Genomic DNA, 23683 nt, shown 5'->3' with positions numbered 1-23683 from the left:
GTGTGTGCTGTGTCCCAGTCAGGGCTCACTCTGCTGGCCACCATTTACAATAGGCTTCCAGACGAGCAGAGCGTCCTTGGCTCTTGCAGACTTTACACAGGCTGACATTCCCTTTTCCTGAAAATCAACCCTACCTCAAGTCTCCAAATATTAAGGGCCTTGGGCAAAAGTAACTAAAGGCGAAGAAGGAAAATACCCATCCCCCTGTAGTGGGGAAAATAAAAAGAACCCAGAGGGGATGAGCAGAAACCACCAGCTGATATCACAACACACCCATGCCTCCCCCACACATATGTATGAAATAAAAATCTAGACACACAGAAGTTGGACATCCAAGGGGGACTTCTATTCATACATTCAAGAGTGTTGCAATCTCTACTCATGAAGGAGTTCTTGTAGGCAGTTCGGGGATTTGAAAATCTCAGGAACTTCACTATCCAGCTTGCAGATGACCTTGTAGATGGCCTTCTTCCAGGAAGGGTCAACATCTTTGCCTGCGATGATGGCATTGAAAAACTCCCGTAATGTGATCTGTGCAACTTCTAGGAATCTCTCTGGAACCTGCTGATACAAGGAGACAATGGTATTAATAAAGTTTTCAGTTTCAAGTCTGCAGTTCTTCAAAGGAAACTGAGCTAACTCCATGCTCTCAGAAGGGGGCTTTAGACGGCACCTGCATTTTCTAAAAATGGCCAGTCTCTATTCTCTTCTGTAGAGTTGTTATATATAGCAGCTTTGTGATGGACGGTGGCTGCTTCACGGATCTCAGGAGAGACTCATGGAGAGGATACACGCAGGCCGCCAGCACCAGGGTTTCACTGTGACCACCACTGTAGAGAAAGGAGACCCACATCCTCATGTGGACAAGCCGATCATTCTAGAAGAAGCTTGCCAACTCCTTTTCCAGAATTTGACCCCTCTCTTCTTTTGACTTCCATTACGAAAGAAAAAAAAAATGTGTTCTCAGAATTGAATAATAAATGCTGGGCATCTATGTAAACTAAATTCCTATCTTCGAAGAAGGAATTCTATGGTCAATACTATAAAGGGGTAAGACCACAACACAAAGTCCTAAGATGTGGAATTTAAGCCAAACCCGAAATTACTACATTTTGTTTGGACATTAGAATTGTTCCTTAGACAGTGATTTGTGTAACTGATGACTGTTAGAAAAACTAATACTTACTGAATGTTAACTGTGTCGGGGACCATGTTACATTACATACTGAATGCCATTCCATTCTTCCAACCCCTGTGTAAGACGCTATCTCAATTATACAAGAAAACTGAGGCAAGGAGAGATCAAAAGGAGTCACTCAAGGTCATTCCAAGATTATCATTCCCCAAATAATCTTTTCCGAATTTCTATTTGTCCAGCCTTTGTTTCCATAGCAATTAATGTATGTGAGCTAGCTGGCTGTCTTCTCTTACTTGTTGATTGAATAGTCTGACCTCTTGACTGTGAAAAGAACACTTAGTATTTTTTAGAAGTAACTCACAGTAAAGCATGGCCTATCCTCGCCGGCATCAGCATGATGGATTCACAGAACAATTACATGACGTCATAATTTTCCCAGTACACGTTAGTGAGATTTTATTTTTACATTAAGCTCAGATGTATGAGGACATAAACGCAAGGTAGTGTATGTGTAGACACACGTGTCCTCACAGACATAACAGGAAAAACCTTCTCCACAGTTCAGAAGTGTCAGTTACTGAAATAACAGGGAGATTATTGTCCTGTGAACAAGTCCAACACCTTCCTCTTTGCCTTTTCCCAACAAGCGCAATGGGCATGTACATGGATCATGTATGTATATACACATATATATGGATGACAGATGACACAGAAAACTAAAACAATCACTGGGTGCCCTGGATTTCAAATTTCAAATTGGACAAAGTAGCTTGTTGCTTCCAATTGCAAGTCAATTGTTCTTTGGGGAAATCTAGTAACTTCCCAGAAAAAAAGAAAAATGAAATGGTTCCACCATGGAGTCTAGAAAAGAAAAGGAGCCAGCTTTGGTGGCCCACATCTTTAGTCCCATCTAGCACTTGGATCTCTGTGAGTTCCAGGCCAGCCAGGGCTATACTGAGACCCTGTCTCAGAAATAAAGAGGAGGGTATTGATGGATCTCTCCCAAAGGTGTTTCCTCTGGCCTGTCAGGACAGAGCTCAGAGCTGACTGGAAGAACACTGCAGTGCCCCTTCTCCCTGGCTGGGCAAACAGTCTGCTAAAACCCACATAGCTCTCCCATAGATTCCCACGGAAGCACCTGCAAATGTGGATTTCCTGGAGGGAGCATCGCGTTCCCACCCAATGACAAGTCACAGCAAGTGGGCCTGACTGAGAGAGGACACATGGCCGGGGCATAGGTCTGCAGCCAAATGCTCCATGAACAAAGATCAGTGGTGCAAAGCAGTGTGTTCTCACTGGATGCTGGCAACAGAACCTCCGTGGAAAACTGTGTTTCTCAAACAACAAACCCAGAGCTGCAGGGGAGAGAAGCTGAGACACACAGGTATAAGCTCTAGAAGAAGTGGGTAAGCCAGAAGTCCTACCCACTTCAAGGGCCCCCCACCCCCAACGCACACACAGCCAAGGACAAGGAGAAGGGACTTGTGGAAACTGTCAGGAGCAGAACTGTCTCGATAACTCTGCAACCGCACAAGCCTTGGAGGAGAAAGGGTGGTTTAAGGACTTCTGGAGGACAGTGGGACTTCAGGGACCATGCCCGTCTGTACTCACTGTCTCAGTGGCCATGAGACTTAGCTAAGAGCATGTTCTCAACCTTCCCAGTGTTGTGACCCTTTAGTACAGTTCCTCATGTTGTGGTGACCCCACCCCCACCATAAAATTATTTCCACCACTACTTCATAACTGTAATTTTTTTACTGTTCTTAATCATAATGTAAATATCTGTCTTTTCCCATGCTCTTCTTGGGATCACGACCCATAGGTTGAGAACCCCTGGATTAGTGGGTCTTCTCCTGTTTTAAACATTAATTTCTTGAGGTCATCCTGCCAGCTGCCCTGAGACAGCTTGTGTATTATGTCTGGTTTCTTACTTCCTTGTTCTTCGGTGTCCTCATCATCAGTGTCTTCAGCTGAGGAGCAGCTGAGCTGAGTGTCTTCTGGATCTCTCTTCCTACACCTACATGCTCTGCGGCAGGCCTTTTGTAATTATTCCACAAACACTGTTGTCATTAACAAGAAGACCTCCCCTCTCTGCTTTATCCCATAACGCTCTGTCATCTTCTGATATTCTCCCTCAGTGCTTTGAGGAAAGGAAAGCCCAGGGCTAAATACAGCTCGGTGGCACAGTATTTGCCCAGCCTGTGTGAGGTCCTGGCCTTGATCCTCAGTACCACTACCAAAACCAAAAAGAAGCAAATTCATGAAGAGATGTAATTTTGAGCAACATGGTCTCAGAAACCATCATTTTACAGATGAAAAAAAAAAAAAAACCCAGGAGATGGAGATGGAATAATCATGGGAAAAAGATGCTTGTGAATATTGTGAACCAAGACATCTTTCCACAGAAATGTGTTGGATGCTAAAACCTCCTCTGGATGCTTTTCTGCTATTGGTTTTTCTTTTTTCTTTTCATTTCTTTCTTTCTTTCTTTCTTTCTTTCTTTCTTTCTTTCTTTCTTTCTTTCTTTCTTTCTTTCTTTCTTTCTTCTTTCTTTCTTTCTTCTTCCTTCCTTCCTTCCTTCCTTTCTTCCTTTCCTTCCTTCCTTCCTCCTTTTTTTTTTTTTTTCAGACAGGATTTCATGTAGCTCTGGCTGGCCTTGAACTCAGCAAGTAGTCCAAGAAGATGGCCTTGACTTTCTGATCCTCCTGCCTCCTCCCTCCTGGGCACTGTGATGACAAACCTGTACCCCAACCAGACTTTACTGCTTTCATAAAGACTGGTTGACTCACATGAGGCAACAAACTCCTGACAAGCTATGTGTCTATAACGGCAGAAAACCATCTCCAAGGAGCCTGTGCCCTTAATGTAAATAGAAATGGGCTAAGAGAGTGAGTTACTGGCTGGTTATTGAGGCTGGGTATCTTCTCTGTGCACAAATGAAGTAGCTTGCTAATTTATTGCCTGCTCTGGGCAGTATGCACACAGGCCTGTGCTGGGTGAAAGGCTTCTTGGAGATCCTCTGATAATGGAGCAGCTCATCTTTTTGTCGGTGGCTCCAGAGGTAGTGTGGGGGGTTAACAACTGCTATTCTGAGAGAGTGCCCAGGGATTCCACCCACAGGTAGAAACCTCACCCACGAAAACAGGGAGCCTCAGCTCTCTGACCAGAACCTTTCTCCACCTTTATTTGCCAGAATAAGGTTACATCTTCCTGATGTTTTGGGTGGGGGGGTGGGCATCAGGGTTCAGGATTAGAAACACGATATTACTCACATTTTGTGCACCTCCTCACATCTAATGGCTTTACAATCACTAATAAACATCTGCAGAAAAGTCCTTAGTGACAAGTAATCCCTTATCTAGGTTTCTTTTAATAGAACCCAACAATCTCTACAATGAACCCTGAGTCTCTCTCCTCAGCATCAGGTGCAACAGTCAATCAAGTCACTGGAATGCAAGACAATGCAGGCTGCTGGGGGCGGGGGAGGGGAGGCCAGGCCTTCGGACATGCCACAGGGGAAAAACAAAAGGCTTCCAAAGTCTTTGGCAGACCTAAGAGGCTATTGTGGGAGCTGCTTGGCCAGGAGTTCTTCAGGAGGGGAGAGTGGAAACTTTGCTTTGATAAAAAGGCATCCTGGCCTAGGAGCCTCACCCCAAATGGTCTTGCCTTGACATTTAAAGAATACATTGGTGATGAGGTACTTGAATACACTGGTCACTCCAAAGGGAGTTGGCCAATGAGCATCTATCAATTCCATCCCAATGATTTGCTCTTGCTTATTGATCAGTGTGAGCCTGTGGCTTGTGGACTTCGGGAGGATGGGAAGAGGAGTTCACATCTCCACAGCTGGGCAGCACACACATGCAGTAGGGTGGGTGGGTGGATGTTTTGCTGTTGCTGCTGTTCTCTCCTCTCTCTCTCTCTCTCTCTCTCTCTCTCTCTCTCTCTCTCTCTCTCTCTCTCTCTCTCTCTCATCGGATTGAGTGGCAAAGACATCCCCCTCCCGTCTTCCTCCTCCTTCTCTTCCCAGTTGCTTTACCTTCAAGGATGATTTGTTTTATTAAACTGGCTGTCCCTAGTCTCTGCAGTCCATAATGAAAGCCTGACATAGCAGGCCGCCTGCCTTCTGTGTCCTGCAGACACTCATCATAAGTGTCAGGACATACCAAGGTTAGCGGTCACTGGAAGTGTGCTCGCTGGCCCAAACCTTGCCAAACGCTCTTGGCAGCTGAATGAAAGTCACAGAGAATAGAAGGGGAATGACAAAGGTTGAAAAGAAGACAGCCTCCCCTATTTTCTGGAGACAGAGAAGCTGAATTTTCACACCTCGGAAGCATCCACCAGCTCATTCATCGGCCTCTTGCAGGGGACTGTAACCCTGCCCTTTGCTCAGGTCCCCGTGGACACGTCTCCACCCTTGATCCCCTTCAAACACTGGTCCACTGGCCTCAGCTCACCAGTGGGATCGTCTTTACTGAAAGGGCGAGAAAACAAGCCAGGCATTGCCTCTCTTCCTAGCCCCTCCCGAGAACCACAGCCCAGTGGCCGATGCAGCCGTCAATAGATTCTGATCTTAGTAAGGAAGACCTTCTGAGCTATTTCTCCCCCTCAAACTTCAACATAACAATGGAAGACGTGTAAGGATGGACAGGAGTGGCTGCTGTGGGGTGGGAAAAGAGCGCCCTGCCGTGTATTTTGGTGAATTAGTTTGTGTGTGGGTTTTCTTTTTTCTTCCTTCTCCACTTTTTTTTTTTAATACTATAAAAGGGCAATAAAATGCTGACTGGGAGAAGACAATGTCAAGGAGAAAAGGGTGCTGGCATTTTGGATACTCTTCACTGCTCGCCTTGGAGAGAGTTATTCTTGTCACAGCCCTTTTGTCTGCATCTGCTGACGGCTTGCTGTAGCCAGCAGCATACTTTAACTGTTTTGTCACCTCCTAACATCACATGCATCAGCTGTTGGGCTTTTGTTACGGGTATTGTAGAACTAATCCTCTGTGGCTGCTCTACTGTGCAGTAAATAAAACAGAAACCGGCTTCTCAGACCGCTCTGCATGAATATTTCAGACAGCTTTTTACAACTCTGGGACTCACCAAATCAAATAAATAAATAACTCCCCCACCCCCCAGCATCTCCAGCCCCTCCCCTTTCACTGAAACAAAATGCCTCAAACTAGCCCCAGATGCCTCCAAGTCACCCTTCATTGAAGGCAGGGCCGGAGCAGACAATTGTTTCGGTGAAGTTGAAAGAAAAAACTTCAGCACCGCTGAGTTCGGAGTTACGAGGAGAGCTAAACATATCTGCGGCTCAGGCTGGCTAAGCAGCTCTGAACACCTGCAGAGCCTCTTGGGGGTGGGGGCTTAACATACACAGGTTTCCGTACATTTATTCCATATACATAGGTCCTTGTTAAACTACTTTTATCGTTTCTGTGTGCAGTTTCTTCCCTTCTACTTCTGTAAAGGGTTTAGGGCAAGAAGCATGTACTCTTATCAATCCTAGGGCCCTTTTCCAAAATGTGTAGCCCACATAGAGGTGTGGAGAGAAAATCAGACTCTGGAATGTTTTTCAAAACTAAATACACATCATGAACACTCTGCAAGTACGAACACTGTCACCAGCATAGACGGCAGGGATTTCCCAGATGACTGCTGAATGTCTTTGGAAGAGTTCAGGAGAGAAAGGGCAGCTATCTACCTCACGCATGCGCATGCCTGGCACACAAAGGTCCCAGGAAAGAGACAAACACTGGAGTTCTTTCCAAGCCATTCACCCTGGTGGGCACATGATTCCTCTAAACAAACTCGCCCATCCCTGCTGTTTGTTAAGTAAATATTGATCAAGGAGAAACCTGTCTCCTGACAGCAGTGACGCAAGCTGGGGACTTGTACTGCATAGACGGAGTGGACGTAGATGGGCAAACTCGGATGTTAGTTACTCTTCACAGAGATGGTCAGGTGGAGAAGCAGAACAGACACATTACCACAGCTCCTTGCCTCTGTCTTGCTCACCCTACCTCCTGCCAGGTGCGGAAATGATAAATCACAGGACCATGAGATATGGTCACAAGATGCCAGCCATGCATACACTATATACGCTGTGTGGACAGCCCAGACTCCCTGGCCTTTCGGAAGACTGGGAGGGACGGGATGCTAGCGGTGCATCCTGGGATTCTCTCCCAACAGGGAACACGCGTGTGTGGGAAGGCACAAGAGAGCATGCCCAAATAAGATGGTGGACAGACACTTTAAAACAGAATCCTGACTTCTGTGAAGTGTCTCACCCTGGTTAAGGAACACTTGCAAAACGTGATTCTGAGGGACACTTTTAGGAGGCCTGCTTGGGTGATGTTATTGGCTGGGTCAACAAATGGAGAAAGATGCTGTGTGCTTTATTTTGCTCACTTCATAACTGGGACTCAAAGTCTCATCTTCTGTGGTGTTAGTGGCTGAATGGAAGCATGCTCTGCCCTGGGAAGGCCAGTTTGGAGTCATCTTTAGAGTCCGAGTATATATTAACCCTGAGCACCGTGGTCTAAGAGTAAGGCATCCAGTTTAGCGTTCTCACCGGAGGGCCAAATAGCATGTAAATGTGCATAGGCTACTCTCCCCATGTGCAGCAGGAGGGCGGCCTCCAGAGTTACTGCAGACTAGAGGGAGATTGTCACAGCCAGTAAGAGTGGGCTGAAAACTCCCCCCGGTACTGCAGGGGCCATTCAACTTTCAGGCACCTTGGAGGATTCAATTAATTTAATGCTCATGTAACACGGGGCCCCAAGAGTGAACCCATTTCCTAACCGCACATTTAGCTACTTAAACATCTGAAGAATACTCACAGGAAGTGTTTTAAAAACACACACAGAGAAAAACCTGTGTTTCCCTGGTTTAAGCAAGAGAACACATGATGTAAATGGTCTGTGCCTTGTCTTCCCCCACCCCCTTTTATTTTAAAACAAAGCTACAAAAGAACAATGTTCTGTTGAGCAAAATTCAGTAGCATTCTGTAAACATTAATTTAAGAAAATCAATAGACTCAGTGAGTTAAAGCCATATTACAAGATAAACTGGCCAGAGTGTCACTTTGTCAAATAGATTTTCCTTTTCCTCGGCTGGATAAAGACAGTTTCAAAATGGGGCAAACGTGTTGCAACCAAGGTTTGAAAAGTATGTGGCCTTCAAACAGCCTGTCTGTCCCTACTACAAAGCTGGATAAATACACTTTCAAAAAGATAAGATGGATATTTGGTGTTCAAATTTTACACAGAGTCAATTTTCTCAGGTGAGGAAATGTTAAGAGAAGTGTGTGTGTGTGTGTGTGTGTGTGTGTGTGTGTGTGTGTGTGTGAGAGAGAGAGAGAGAGAGAGAGAGAGAGAGAGAGAATAGGGGGGCAGAGGGTGCCTTGGGAAGAGTTTCAGTTGATGTTTGACTTTTAAAAAGGAAAGGAAGAAAGAAATCTTTATTCATGCTGACCCCATGGGCAATAGGCCTTCTTGCCAAAATCCCAAAGCCAGTGTCTCCAGTGAGCTGCGGATCAGCGGGTTCAGCTGGTGGAAGCTGCTCCTAGTCTGCACTCATCAGGCAATCACATGTTAATGTGGGAGGGCTCTGGGGGTTGAGGGAAGGGACCCTGGCCCCAGAAAGGAACAGGAGGGATGATTTACCCTAGAGCCTTAAGGCTTCTCTCTGCTACATGCAAAGAGTTGCAAAGGTGATTAGAAAAGCTGGCCAAAGGGAAGCCTGTCCCTTAGTGTGTTCGCACAGCAATGATCTGCCCTGGGCTTCTGGCAAAACCTGTGACCTGCTCCAACAGCACCCTGGCCTTTGTCAATGGCAAAGCCTGTAGAGTCTACCAGAGGCCATTGGGGAAAGCAGCAGTCACAGGGAGACCAAGGAGGGAGGCTAAGATCTCTGGAAAAGGACCAGAGGAACTGGACCTTGCTGTGAGGGCAAGGCTGTGACTCACACACACCTCCATCTGCACATCTCCACACAACAGCCGAGAAACACCTCGGCACTTTCTTTGTTTATCTGAAGTGTAGTTGCCTTCTAAAATTTAAGTACTTAGAAAATACAGAGCTCCAGTATAAAATTTAGACACCTTTAAGATGTTAATAACATCACAGAAACAGGAACCTAGAGGATAGCATCTTAAGGAACTGTGACTTCTGGGTAACAAAAAACACGTCTTACTGTCATTTCTTCCTGTTAATAATCCATGCATACATTTTAAACTATGTACACATCCTGCTGTCAACTCCGTGGACAGATAAGAAAATAATAAACTCATCTTTTTGTACTCCTGGAAAAGTTGGTGCTAGCAGCCGGAGAGCAGAATGAAAATGTCTTTAAAGGTTTTTCCACACTGATTTTGTGAGTCTGAAATTCAGTCCTGGAATATACTCGAAATAATCACTTCATTTGCTCCTTCATGGGAGTCTTGAAGTGATACAACAGGAAACCATACTTGTGATTTGCTGGAGGCAGGGCGAGGTGTGTGTATAAATTTCTCTTCCTGCTCAAATTTTTCATATATCTCAAATGATCGAGTTCGAGTTAGAACTCACAAAATAAAACAAACTGCAAGAAAAGGCGTCCGAAACTAAAACCAGGTACCTCCATCCATCTTCCAGAGATAAGGCATGGAATTCTGAGATCTTAGACACCACCGGAAACATTCTGCTGAGACCGCCCACCTGTTAGGCTGTGCTGCTAAAGCCTAGACCAAGATGACCCCACCAAACTGCCATACGATTTTGTAGCTTCAGAAATGGGAGGGATCTCAGCCTACTTCATGATTTTAGTCAGGAAAGTGGCCCCCAAGAGTGGTTCTCGGATACATAAGCTTCCTTCTTACAACTGTTTGAAAATACAAAAGCCATTCTTAGCCCAGGGGCTGTCCAAAGAGACTGTCAGACCTGGCATGCAGGTCATAGTTAGACAACTCCTGTTCAAAGCCAGACTTGAGGTCTACCAGATTTCTAGACGCCGAATGTTCGTCTTTCCTTGTGTGCTAATCCCGTGGGCACACTGGTTGTTCTTGGGGGGTGGAGCTGGGCTTGACTTACCCGGGTTCACCTGCAACATCTCACCATCCCTCAGATGTAGTTAAGGCTGCCCAAGCTGATGGGGACAGAGGTAATAAGCCATACACAGAGGCTGGGGTGGGTGGTAATACACCGGCCCTGCCTGCTTTGATTGGGAAATTAAGCATTTCCTGTGAGTAAAGGTTTCATTGTGCTAAGCAGACCCACCTGTGTGCTTCTCGATACACCTCACCTCTCGCTTCCACATTCAGATGGGAAATTGGGCCCTGACCAGTTGCTCTGCAGTGCTAACAAACCGCACATCAAGGCAGCCTATGATATGTGCCCCTGGTGTCAAGACAAGCTAAGAGTTCTTGAGGTTAGCTTTCATGACAATTACCAGCTGAGGTGGTTAAAGCAAACAGAGCCAAGCTGGGTGCCATTCCTGGATAGAAGATTATCCAAAATCAACATGGCCTAAATGCTCCGATATTGTGCGAAGGGAGGCTGGGGGACAGATAATCCACAGTGCCTCCTGTTCTGCGGGACAATGCATTACGTGATTGTTTTCAGCAGCAACTTTCCCTTCAGAAGTAAGCCCTGCTTAGGCCAATATTAAACCTGGTCTGCTTGCCCTGTGTTCCTGTGGCTGGAACAATGTGAGCGAAGTTCCGAGGAAGGTGCTAGGATCAGAAGGGCAATGAGGACAGCCGCTTGCTCGTGGTAAATACCAAAGAAAGCACTGACATGGTATGAATCGGCAGAGACCAAGAGACCACCCATGGTGGGCTCTGCTGACAGTGACTGAAGATACCTCAAACCGTCTTTCGGTCGTTTGTGGGGAAGGAGACGTTAGCAGCCTCCGTTCCATCACTTGATTTTGACTACAAGATCTCTGTTCCACCAGTGTTCACATTTTGTTTTTATAACTGGGGAATTCCATTGGTCTTTACTTCATAACTACCCTCTGCAGAACTGAAGGTGAGCTTGGGGAGTTGACCTTCCATCTCCACAGAGCTGACCAAACTCAGATCAAAGCTATCTGGAAAAACAAAATGCATCTCCCTTGAATACTGCATAGTTTTTTTTTTTTCCTTAACATTATTACTGAACAGTGCAATTTAGGAACCACTACACAGCCTTGAGATTGTAATAGGAATTCCACATCATGCAGAGATGACTTAAAGTATACAAGGAAGGTACGTACAGGTTGCACATACATACTATGCCATTTTGTATCAGGGACCTTGAATACCTGTGGAAGAGCTGAGCTTCACAGACAACCAGCCCAGGTAGATAAAGAGGGGCCACCTGCACCTTAAAAGCCATTATGAGATTCTGATGACTCTGAAATCTCTCAAGAAACATGGCTTGGGGAATCAAAGCAGAGTTTCTAGGATAAAGCAGGGATCATGTAGAGGCTGGGGAGACTCTTCCCAACACCTAAGAGGACTTGAGATAATGCTGAGTGCCTTGCTACAAGGCACGTCCAGATGTCTACTCAGAGGTCATCTCATAGATGACACTGAAAGGACAGATCTTTGGGCTCTGTGTTAAAGGAGATATGGTGGCCCTGAGACCAGAGCCCTGCATCTTCCTCCACTCACTTCAGCATCTGGCCACTTCTTGGCCTTTGCCTGTTCTCAGTGAATATATCACCTTGTGTTAACAGTCACCTTCAGTAGTAGATTTGAGCTGAAAATGGTAGGGTAGACCTAGTAAAACAGAAGTTGGGTATACCAACCCTAAGAAATGGGAAACACACAAATCCATGAGCATTTGTTGCCTGCCCACAACACACCCGCACATATGGAAATAATCCTACTGCTGGTCTTGATGACCAATCTTCCTTGAAGGAGGGGAGGTATAGAACAGTGGGGTCAGGTGTTGAGGTCTGCAGCCCTTCCTAGTACACACAGATCCAACCCCATGGTAGAAACCCAGATGAAGGCCCCACTGCTATCTCACCGTATGGCTAGCCAGGTCAACCAAGTGAGCAGCAAGGGCAGCTGTGCCAATTCAGTCTATCAATTGCTTATCAATTTGAAAAATTAATCTTTATCATTCCAAAAAGGGAATTTCCTCATCTCCAAGGATGCTGTTGAGATTTGGATCTGCGAAGGCGGCCTTGGGAGCAAAGGAAAATGAGCACCCTGGAGACACTCACTGAGATAATGAAGCTGGGCAGAGTCACGGGGATAGAAGTGTCCCCACGCGGATGCCATCTGGATTCCCAGGGCCTCGGCACTCATAGCTCATGGCTCTGAGGCATGACAACGAGGGCTCTAGGGGCTTCTGTGAGAGAACGCAGGATGTCCTCTACTCCGGAGTCACGCGATGCTTGTCAGAACAAAGCTATGTCTACTCATGTCCCTTTCCAGGTGAGCCTAGCAGAGGCCAGGGCGGGCGAGCATGGCCAGCGCCTGATCGCTCCTTCCTGCAGCCCCCTGCATCCATCGCTTTTCTGCCCTTCTCCTGGAACAGAAGCTCTCAGAGTCCTCAGGCAGTCCCAGGGTGGCAGGCAGACCCTTAACAGTCATGATGGGGCAAGACAGGAAGAACCACTGTCTCTTTTGAAAACTAGCTTTGCATTGATTAGTTGACTCGATTCTAATGAGAGCTGTTTGTTGGCTGTTAAGGGACAGAAGGAAGTGATGCAATAATTGGGCTATTGATGATGTAGGAATGATGAGGTTCCATATGTGTCTATGTGTGTCTGTGTGCAAGTGTGTGTGTGTAGAGGCCAGAGGTCAATGTTGGGTATCTTCTTCAATTGTTCTCTACCATGTCTTAGATAGGTCTGACGGCTTCTTTCACTTACATAATGCATTTTATTCCTTCTCATCCCCTCCTTCTCCCACTGCACCCCCCACAAGACAGGATCTTAAGCTGAACCTGGAGCCCAGTTCAGCTAGACTGGAAGAGCCTCTGCCTGCTCCACCTCCCCAGTTCTAGACTACATCACTACCCTTCAGTCTTATCCGCCTCCCCAACTGTTCACTGTCTCCACTTTTGCTTCTCCCTAGGACCCTTGGCTCCACAAACCAGTAAATGACAGGGCTTCTGCAGGGTTCACTTTGTGATAAGAATCCCACATGGGTGCACTGAATTCTCACAGCTCCAAGTACTCGCTATTGCTTCTCCACTGAGAGATGAGAAACATGAGCACAGAGAGGACAAGACCCTTGCCAACGTTTCTAAGCCGTCCAGCAGCAGAGCTGGGAGGGAGCCCTGACTGGACTGGTCCCACAGTGTATGTCTTGAACTTCTACTATAACACTGTTCCAGCATCACTATGGAGGACTTCCGAGAATTTTCCTAAGATTTCAAGGTGATACCTACATATAAAATAATGACTACTTATAAATCAACTTGTTACATATTACCAAATACAGAAAAGCCGGCACTTTCCCTCCACGTTTGCCAATGTTACAGACTATTTCCCACAAAGTCAAATACCACAGTTTTCATTTACAGACACTCTAGACACATGGCAGCAAGGTGGACCTGGCCACTCTTCCTACTATTGGATATGTCCTGTGCACACAACTCCATCTACCAGAATGTGCCAAGAATCTGATAATCCGTTTTTAAAGCCTAATCATACAGTCAGTGAGATCGTTTTAACCAATACACTACTGAGGGGTAAGGAATGTGGAGTGCATGCCTATCAAGTATGAGGCCCTGGGTTTGGTTCCAAACATGAGAAAATAAATTAAAAAGAGGTAGAGATATATCGCTTAAGAAATCCACCTTCCGAGGATAAGCTGGTAAAGCAGTCAAAAGAGTGCCATTGGGTGTGTACAAGGAACAGTCTAAACCGCAGCATGGTCACCCACACCTGGAATTCTGCCTTGTGCCTTAGTCCCCAAAGCCACCCCTGGGAATACACTACCATGCGGGAACACACTGCGCAGGGCAGCTGAAATGATCGGGGCAGCCCACTGATTGTATGTGATTAGGCTTTTAAAAAGGATTATCACTCCTTAATCTGTGGAGGTAACGACTACAAGGGAACAAGGCTCACAGTCTATGGAATCAGGAAGGAAATAGAGAAAATGGCTATTTCCCTGTCCACAGGTCCCCAAGATCTATCCCTCTACAGCTTCAAGGGAGTCACTTCCAGAGCCATCAAAACAGCAGACTATGTTCACAGCAGGTAATAAATTTAGAGAATTATTCTGAGAAGTGGTATAGCCTGAGAACGAGGTTAAGTTTTTAAAAGGTTTTAACAAGCCCTCGAGTGACAAAACTAAAATGATCCAATCCTGGAAGGTACATTTGAAAAGTCCATCAATGATGGGTACCAGCCCCTCCTGATGTGCTTCTGCCTAAGGCTGACATGGGGCTGGGTGGTCCAGGGATCCCTCCAACCTCCTCTCTCTTCACCTTGTCAGCCGGATTGTTCATGAATATTCGGAACAGGGCTCATGCATATTCTTGTGCCCAATTTTGGAATGCACTGGGATGTCTCAGGAAACCAGTTCATTCTTTGGAGGGAGTCCTCCTTAATCCTTACCAAAGTCTTTGTCCTAAGGGTAATGGTTTGACCGTGAGCACCGTAAAAATCTGACTCCTTTAACTATACCTTAAACTAAAACTGTATGATGCTGTGGTTCACATAGAGACATTTATAACATGCCACTCTGTTTAGGGGCTAAAAAACGGTTAGATCTCAATGGAAAAGCTGCTTGTCACACAAGAACACAGATCAATTCATTCAAATTTAAGGGGAAATTAAACATACCAATTATATAGTCGTCATCACAGCCCAAGATATTAAGCTCTGAAATGGACTGTGTTTCCTAGAGGAGGAGCCAGCCAGCACACCTTCGCAGACTCAGCTCTGCTAAGCACATAGGGTCTAACTTTCTAGAGGGAAGAGAATCAGCTCCTTCCCCAAACAGCCAAGGGTTAATTACTCCAAGCATCTAATAATAGGTGATTGTTTGGGGGTTGGGGAGCTGGTTGCAGAAGGAGAGGCAGTGGATTCTGGGGGGTGGGGGTGGGCAAAGAGTCTGAGTCCATTTATAGAAAGGGAACCTTTAACAATATAGCCAGCTTTCAGATAATTGGTAAATGTGGCAATAAGCAGGATGGAGCACAGGAGACATGGAAAGGGGATGTGCGGAGGTTGAGAAGAGAAAGGCTTCCCATAATAAGAGATGTCTAACAACTCATGCTAACCTTGCCTGCCATCACAAACTGGAAGGGATCCCTTAGGATCTTTTCAAATTGCAAGTTTGGGAAAAAACAAAAAATAAACAAACAGAAAACGTTAGTCCTGGTGGTGGGGAGTCATTCAAAGTCACTCTTCATGGGGGGAGCAGAGATGCAGCAGAGGGGGAGGACTGGGGGTGGGTTCAGGGGTAAAGTGTCACCTTGCTTCTCCTTGTGGACTTTGGAGTGATCTGGGCAAGAAAACTGGGCCATCTGGAGTTCAGAAGTCGAGGAAAATGGGGAAGAAGCAGGAAGATGAACACACGTTCATCAGCCACACAAAAGAACGGAGCAGAAAGAAGCCTGGATTTGGGCACTCGCGTCTGGCAAGGAGGCCGGCAGCAGGGCTAATGAAGCGTTTGCAGCGTGGGACGTGTGCCAGTGCAACAAAGATGTGCTGGGGCTCTGCAGATGTGCCAGGGCCCCCAGAGCAAAATAATGACATAATCACCATCAGTGTCACAGACCAGACTGTACACAAGGTGACAGGGGAGGGAGGCCTGGAATACACACAGAGAGAGCACTTTCCATGGCTGCAGTGACTGGGGCCCTGAGGGCTGGGGCACGGAGCTTCATGTCCCTGTCTCAAGTTCCCAGGTGGGGTGGGTGTCCATCTTTGCCTGGGTTCTCACCCAATTCCAGCTACCACTAATGAGGCGAGGGAAATCTGAACGGCTTCAGGGAGACTCGGAGTAAACGGCAGAGGCTGAATATAGACAGGCAGAGGGAGACGGAACACCAGAGAGTTGAGGGGGTGAACCTCTAATATCTGCAACTTCTGTTGTGTGTCACTCTGGTCACAACGTAAGGCACGAGGGAAAGAAAAACGTGCAAGAAACATTTTTTGGGGGGGGACCTGAGGGGGGCAGAACACAAATTCACCACCACAACAAAAAAGGGATACCCTGAAACTGAGGGTAAAAGCAGTGGCCAAGCAAGCACAGGGCGGCTGGCGGGCCGGCCCTGTTCATGTTTTAAACAAGCTCTCCCAGCAGGCCCTGTCACCTGCCCGCGGCTCTTGCTCTCAGTAAGGTGGGTGTGTTAGTACAGCTGTCTGGCTTTTAAGTGACTTTTGTCAGTTTGAAAGTGAAAGTCTGTTTGAGAGGTTGAAAGAACAATAGCTCGGAGCCCGGAAGAAGAACTCCGAGCACAAAGGACTCCTACACCAGTGTCCCTTTTCATAGCTTCTCATGAAATATTCATAAGAAGAACTTTAATTTTTTATGACCCCTTTTTGGTTTGACTATATGACTTGTGTCAACGCCCACATTCAGGTTCTCCTTAAATACCAAAAGGTCTGCTGCGAAAGTGTTCCCAAAGAGCCACAGAGACAGAGCTGATGGTGGCCATCCTGCAGGCCTGTCCATCCAAACAGAATCACTCTCGGGGACACAGATTTCTTTTCAATATGGCTCCCATCAGCCCTGAAGCTGCCACACGCTCTGCAGTGTCCGTTATTTTAAACCTTACTAATTTGCTAGTTCAACTCTTCGGAAGAACGGTTATATTTGTTTTTCTTGGCTTCCCCCTAGTTAATAGAAAAAAAAAAAAAAAAAAAAACAGCCTGATGATCAGCCATAGAGAGTCAGTTCTCCTTTCTTCCCAACAGCGCTTCCACCTTCCATCTTTACTTTGTGTTTCAGCCAAAAGTGGGAGGGGGCTGGGGAACAGATTGTATTTGTTTTATGTCATGTTACCAAACAGCCCTGGAGATTGGCTTAAGGCAATCTTGGAGGGTGAAACCGTATTTTAAAACTAGAATAATCTACTTTCAAGAGTTAAACTCCGATGCTTCACCCAAAAAGGCTGTTTGGGAAAGAGTGTTGCCAACTCATATGTGTGGATGGAAGAGACACCAGCAGATGACGGTTAGACACTCTGCCCGGAGACTGACGAGGAAGCAAGTTGTTAAAACTAAATACTACACTGTGGGGGACGGTGAGAAAATTGGATTTTAAGTTGTCATCCAGGTGAAAGGGGAGGGCAAGTCCCAGCAAGCTCTGGGCTTGCTATGTGAGTCTGTTTAATCCAGGCCACACACTCAGGCTGGCTTTCAATGTGGTGTTAGAACTTCTCCAGACATTCAATCCAGGATGGACGGCACACAATAGCTCCATCTCACCAAAGCTTCAGCTACCACCAGCGGCTCTCAGAAGGGAACTTGCGCTCTCCGTCCTACTGATAACCCTTTGTGGGATGGAGAAAGAGGAGAGGCCAAGAGACCTGCACATCAGACAATAGCCACCCCTCCACACTGTCCTCAGACTCCGCTCATCGTCCAAGGACAATTAATTATGAAGGCCTTGGGGGTAGGCCAGAGCAAGAGAAAGCCCACCACTGCCCCAACACCCCAGCCACCACCTCTGTGCTGGCTAAATGCATTGCCTGTTGGGGTACAGCCTCCAGGGAGCCAGATCATGGGGAGGGGTGAGCAGAAGAAAAGCAAAAGACTTTTTTGTGTGTGCGTCCGCCCTTGTATAATTCTATTCTCACTGTGAACTCATCCATACACAAAACACAAGGACAATTTTTTTTTTTTTTTTAAAGAGAGAAAGAGCCACAGGGTAGGTTACAGTCAGAAATGGGCTCTGGGTGGTGTGTTAAAAAGGATGGTCTTTTCACCAAATCATTTCACAGAGGCAAAACAGACAAACACAAAGAGTTGAGAGTTTTTCTCCTACATTAAATGGAGTAACTGATAAGGTCAGACATATGATACCTAAAGACACGGATCCACGAACTCTTGAAGTCAAAGGGCCTCTGTGCGCCGAGGCACAATCTTTCAAAGGAAACAGATCACAGAACTCCACTGAACCCCCTTTAAACTTTATGAAGCAGGAGGGAAAAAGCTCTAAGTAGGGAAGCTAGACAGAAGAGCCTTGAACTATTTTCTGAAGGAAAGATGAGACCCTCCCTAGGCCGCCACAAAACATCTTTTTTTTTTCCAAAGGCTCCTCTGAACTTTGATATGTGCCAAGACACTGCCATTGAAAGCTGTATAATTACGTGCTATAGCCACTGTAGAAAATGCTTTGTTCACCCCAACAAAGGACAATGAGCAAAGTGGAGCGACATTACGCGCTATCTTTTTCTTTAAGAATGTTGAGAAAGGTCACGGGATGCTATCACTAATAAAGCTGTTGAGTAAGGGGGTTTTAAAGTCGTTCTCACTGTGCGTGAATGTAGCCCAACGACAAAGAGAGGCGTGGGGAGCTAAAAAACGCAATATTGCCAAACAGACCACAAATCAATGGGCCTCTTGCTTCATTATACTGATGAACACTTTGAGTCTCAGCAACAGCAAAGGACCGGGGCCTTGCACTGGGTGAGGGTGTGCCCTTCAGCCCCACTTCCAACCTGCTGTCCACCGTCTCCTCCTCCCCTCTCCTCCTCTCTCCCCCTCTCCTATTTCAAGTGATCATTCCGTGGGACCACCTTCCCAGTCAGCCATGTGTGTACGTGTATTTAGGGATCATTTATTCAGTCTCTTAAAAGATCAATTTGGCTTGTCACCAGTGAGACTGGCACAGGAAGGAATGGAAAGCGTCTCTCCTCCTCCTTGCCACCCACTAAGAGTGTGTTGTGTAGAGCTTGTTTAAATGGCTTGGTGGCTTTGAGGCCAAAAGACAGCAATAGCGGCGAAGGGTTTTCGGTCACGCGCCAGCTAGCCAAGCCATCGTTCATCTTTAAGTATCTATTTGGAGCAGAGGGAAGTGCTTCCAAACTCCACCTGTCTTCCTGCTCCTCTACAGAAAGGCTTCCAAACTTACTCATTCGGCAAGGTCTGGCTGGAAGCAGGAACAAGTTGGGTAAGGATAACTGCAGTATGTGCCCAGGGGGATGGTGGTGGTAGGGTCTCTGGGGGGAGACACGCTTTCATTTTCAGTGTCCGAGAAGAAAGTGAGAAATTACGTAAAGAATTCCACAGAAGTACCCTCTTGCCTGTCACGTGTTGTTAGAGAAATGTCAAGCCCACAAGCTCTGTGACGAATATACCCAGTGACATGCCATGCCTGTTGCTACCATAGGAAGTGGCATTTACCAGCCCACTAGTGAATGAATCAAGTTCCTGGTTCTATTTATTTCTAAGTCTTCCAGCCCCCAACGTGAGCCCTTAGCAAGGGGCAAGACATTAGTCAGTCTTATTGGGAACTTGGACTCCGCCTACAGGTTGACTAACTAGCCACTGAGGGGCCTGTGAGGGGGCCCTGCTTTCCACAATGGAATTACTTCATGGTACCCACTGAGAAAGTGTGCCCCATGTGCCGGTGTCAGTTACCACATTTTCTTCTCAGTTTATACCCATGTCACCCCACGTCCCCAGCCTCTGCCTCATCCTGTCCTCTGAGTTACACTTAAGAGGTGGCTGACCAAGGCAACACAGCCACACCTTGACTCTCCGGGCTCTAGAAATAGTGAGATTAACCTCTGAGTTATATGGGTTAGGCGCCAAGCTTGAATTCTTCACAGACTGGTAAAGTAGCTTTGGAAACTGACAGAGATCATTACCTTCCTTCCCCCACAGTTGAGGGGGAAACAGAAAAGCAATAAGATCTGACTTCATTGGTCCCGAAAGTCAGAAGTATGGGTATGATTTAAAAACTGGAAAGCAATGCCAAACCTCCTTCCCCTGCCCATAAAAATTTTTCTTTTGGAAGCCCTTCAAAGTGAAAGGAGAACAAAGCGTAGATATATACACCATCACACCTGGAAAGATGGATTTCTTGTTGCCAATCTCATTAAACGAGAGACGCGGGAGTGAAAGATGCTGCCGAAATTGCACACCTTCTTCCACACACCTTTGTAAACTCACGTTTAGAAATGACACATCCTGGGCTATGGAGCTGACTCCCTTCCCGTTAGTACAAACCCAAAGTGGCGTTGTTTCTTTCCCCCTTCAGCGTCTTCTTCCACATTCCCCTGGGTCATCTCAAACTCTCAACACCCTGAGCTTGGATGCTGTGCCAAGAGTCCTGGCTAGTGTGAAAGCTGATACAAAAGGCAGAGTAAGCTCTCCTGTCACTTAGAAGGTCCTGATTCTGAAGGCCAGGAAGGGCAGATCCCTGCAAGCCACTCCCTCCTGCCCAGTGGCAGACCTTCCTAATCTGCCTTACTCCCAGTGGGCTGGGAATGGGCAACCTCTCTGACCTGCAGAGCCAGAGTCAGGGACTGAAGGAGGTTGGTGCTAAGCAATGGCAGAGTACCATAACAGTAGGACACAGGCTGGAGGGTGGCACTAAGAGCCTCCCAAAAACCAGCAGCAGGAGAGAGAAAAGGAAGAAAATATCCTAGTACCAAAGGGGAAAGTCAGGGAGAACTCCCGCTCCCTGCTCACTGTCCATTGTATGGGCTCCACCCACTTGGAATAATCTAGAAACCATTCAAGCCTTGATCTCATTGTTCTGTTTGTAACTTGTCACTGCTAGTGCCCCCAGTAGGAAGTTAAGGCCATGAATCCCCGCAAAGGAACGTCAGTAAACAGCCAACAGGTGCTATTTTATAACTGCTATATACAACCGGTGAGAAAGGTATGTGTGTGTGTGTGTGTGTGTGTGTGTGTGTGTGTGTGTGCATGTTTATGCCTGTGTTTGTGTGGAGACATGCGCATATGTGCATGTGGCAGTCAGAGGTTGGCATCTGATGCCTTGTTCTATCAGTCTCCATTTTATTTTTAAGACAAGGTCTCTCACTGCACCTGGAGCTCATGGCCACTAAGCTCCAGAGAGCTGTCTGTCTCCCACTCCCCCGACCCGCCCCAGCTTTGACATGGGAGCTGGGGATTAGAACTCAGGTCCTTGTGCTTGTCTGGCAAACATTTTAACAACTGAGCCATCTTCCCATGCTTAGGAGAAATTTCAAAATGTAACCCATAAGACATTGGATGGTTTGAGCAACTAATAGAGGGACAGCCTACTCCTTTGTACTGACTGGATGTCTGAGCATCATAGAGTCATAACACTCATCTCTCTTCTACGCTGCATCTCTGTTTAAAATTCTGGAAAGAGACAAAGGGTCTATGTTTCCATCCTCCCCTCTAGCTTACACTGAAGCTACTGGGTTATTTTAGTTGATGTTAAGAAGAGAAACTTCAATGCAAGAGTGAAGCTGTGTACACTATCATCCCAGGCATTCGGCAAGAGGTGCCGGGGCTACTTTTGGCTCGCAGCCACAGCCCACACTGGCAAAGTTACAGAGATAAGAACAGTGGCTTTTTAAGCATCTCACTTAAGCAGTGACCTCCATGCTCAAAGGCACAGAAAAGGAGGGACCCCTTATCTGAAGCGTTGTAAGTCAATGTGCCAGACTTAGAGGCTGTGTTAAAACTATTTAGTGGTGTGTGTGTGTGTGTGTGTGTGTGTGTGTGTGTGTGTGTGTGTGTATGTACACAAGAGTTTGTGTATAGAGTAGACAGGGCAGAGTCCATGTTGCCGAGTCTTGCTTCTCCACATTTCTGGAAAGAACCCTTGTTTTGTTTCTTGTTTTTTTGGTTTTGTTTATAAGTGAAGGAGGAACCAGCCTCAGAATAGTCCAATAACTTGCCCAAAGTCACATGAGAAGTGACATGATTCCTGCCTAGGCCCCACTCTCCTTGCAGTGAAGCATTCTTAAAATAGACTGTGCAGATAAAGGCGAGGTGGCCTGGCTGGAGGTGGATATGATTCACAGAGAAAGAGCTATCAGATGGTAATCATAGGAAGGAGGCTTTGGGTGATGCTAAATGGAGCAGCTTGCCGGGTACCTCTTGATGCCAGTGTCCCCGGCTTGTGTCACTCTGCTCCTTGTGCTGGGAATGGGGGATTACATTTCAGCAGGTAGGTTTAAGTGCCCTGAAGATCCCAGTGTGCATTTGAAGGACCTGTCTCCTCTGGCACACGTTCAGAAATTGTCTCATGAACACTGGGTTGTCTTTTCATGAAGACTGAGGCACCTGCCCAATGAGTATTTGTTATAATAGAATGTGATTAATCACTAGTGCACAGCAGTAGCTCCTGTTGTGGTCTTGGAAGAGAAGGAACAAGAAACTCAGTTCTTATACAAGATTTCTTCAAATATCTAGCCACTGTCATGACTCCAGCTTTGGAAGACAACTTCTTTATTTTTTTTCAAGACAGGGTTTCTCTGTGTAACAGCCCTGGCTGTCCTGGCACTTGCTTTAGGCCAGGCTGGCCTTGAACTTACAGAGATTCACCTGTCTCTGCCTCCCGAGTGCTGGGATTACAGGCATGAGTCACCACCGCCTGGCCTGGAAGGCAACATTTGCTTGTATTCTGTCCACATAAACAACCAGTGCAATGACAACGGAGATTTGGAAAACATAGGCTTTAAGATTGACAGGGGGTCGGATGGCTCAGTGGATAAGGTCACTTGCTGCCCAGCTGGATGACCTGAGTTCTGTATCTGGGATTCACATGCTGAAAGAAGACAAGACTCCCACGAGTTACCCTCTCATCTCTCCATATCCTCCACATCTCTCTCACACAATAAATAAGCAAAATAAAAGATAGTGATTTGAATTCTAAGAATCCCTATTTTAATGAATTCAGCAGAAGAAAAACTTCATTTACAACATGTGTGGCAAGCAACATACTGGTCTGGGACAACAGAGACGCAACTGGCAGCTTGCAAGAGAACCATTCACACTTTCAAGGAAAAACTTGGACTTCTCCCTTGTGAAGCTTGCATGCTCCATTCTTTACAAGCCCATAACTTATCTGCATTGCCCAAAACAATGGGGAGCAGATCTGGGAAGGAATGAACAAGCAGTGAGAATACTACAAGGGGCTCAGGTCTCCTCACAGACAAAGCCAGGCCATAGGAGTTCCTCTTTCCCTTGACATAAAGATGTTTCTGGGCATCCCTGGGTACTCATCTATAGGAAGAAAACAAGAATACTAGCATAAGGTCCCTAAATTCCCACCCTCACAGTGGCACAGCATCTAGCCAAGAAGATGTAAGGAATGACCAACTTTGTCAAGTCACAGCTGGTCTGGTCTACCCTCTTCCAAAGGTTGTCTACAGAAGTCTCACCACACCCCCCACCTCCAGCTATTGTTGCCCAGGCCAGCAGGGCTCAGCAAATGCCTTTGTGAGCATTGGGAACTTGCTCTTGTGGACTCATGCAGTCATCCTGTCGATGAAAACTGTTTGTCGAGGCTCCACATCAGCTTATAAAGAAACACCTGACTCACAGAGACACATCTTTCATTGTTGCATGGATATAGTTTCCTGGGAATTGTCTGCATCACTTTGCACATGGCTAGAATGTACTCATATGTAAGAGTAACACACAAGCTACTCAT

The 23683-nt window shown here is 46.5% G+C and overlaps 1 protein-coding gene across 2 annotated transcripts in view; it reads right to left on the bottom strand.

Annotated features, from left to right (window-relative positions):
• Positions 1 to 324: 324 nt before the first annotated feature.
• Prox1 (prospero homeobox 1) overlaps positions 325 to 23683 on the bottom strand; it is a 39353-nt gene continuing 15994 nt past the window's right edge. The window contains exons 1-2 of one of the 2 annotated variants that reach the window (XR_009383161.1): positions 12331 to 12794; positions 325 to 561 (exon numbers count right to left, since the gene is read on the bottom strand). Coding sequence is in view for 1 of the 2 variants with exons in the window: in XM_059280416.1 (XP_059136399.1) it covers positions 376 to 561 (186 nt within the window). In the remaining variant the exon portion in view is untranslated. Of the gene's footprint in view, positions 562 to 12330; positions 12795 to 23683 lie in introns of those variants that run through there. The other variant, XM_059280416.1, reaches the window with a different exon arrangement.

This window comes from Peromyscus eremicus, chromosome 15 (assembly GCF_949786415.1).
Source record: "Peromyscus eremicus chromosome 15, PerEre_H2_v1, whole genome shotgun sequence".
Lineage (NCBI taxonomy): Eukaryota > Metazoa > Chordata > Mammalia > Rodentia > Cricetidae > Peromyscus > Peromyscus eremicus.
This window is presented reverse-complemented; position numbering and strand designations above follow the sequence as displayed.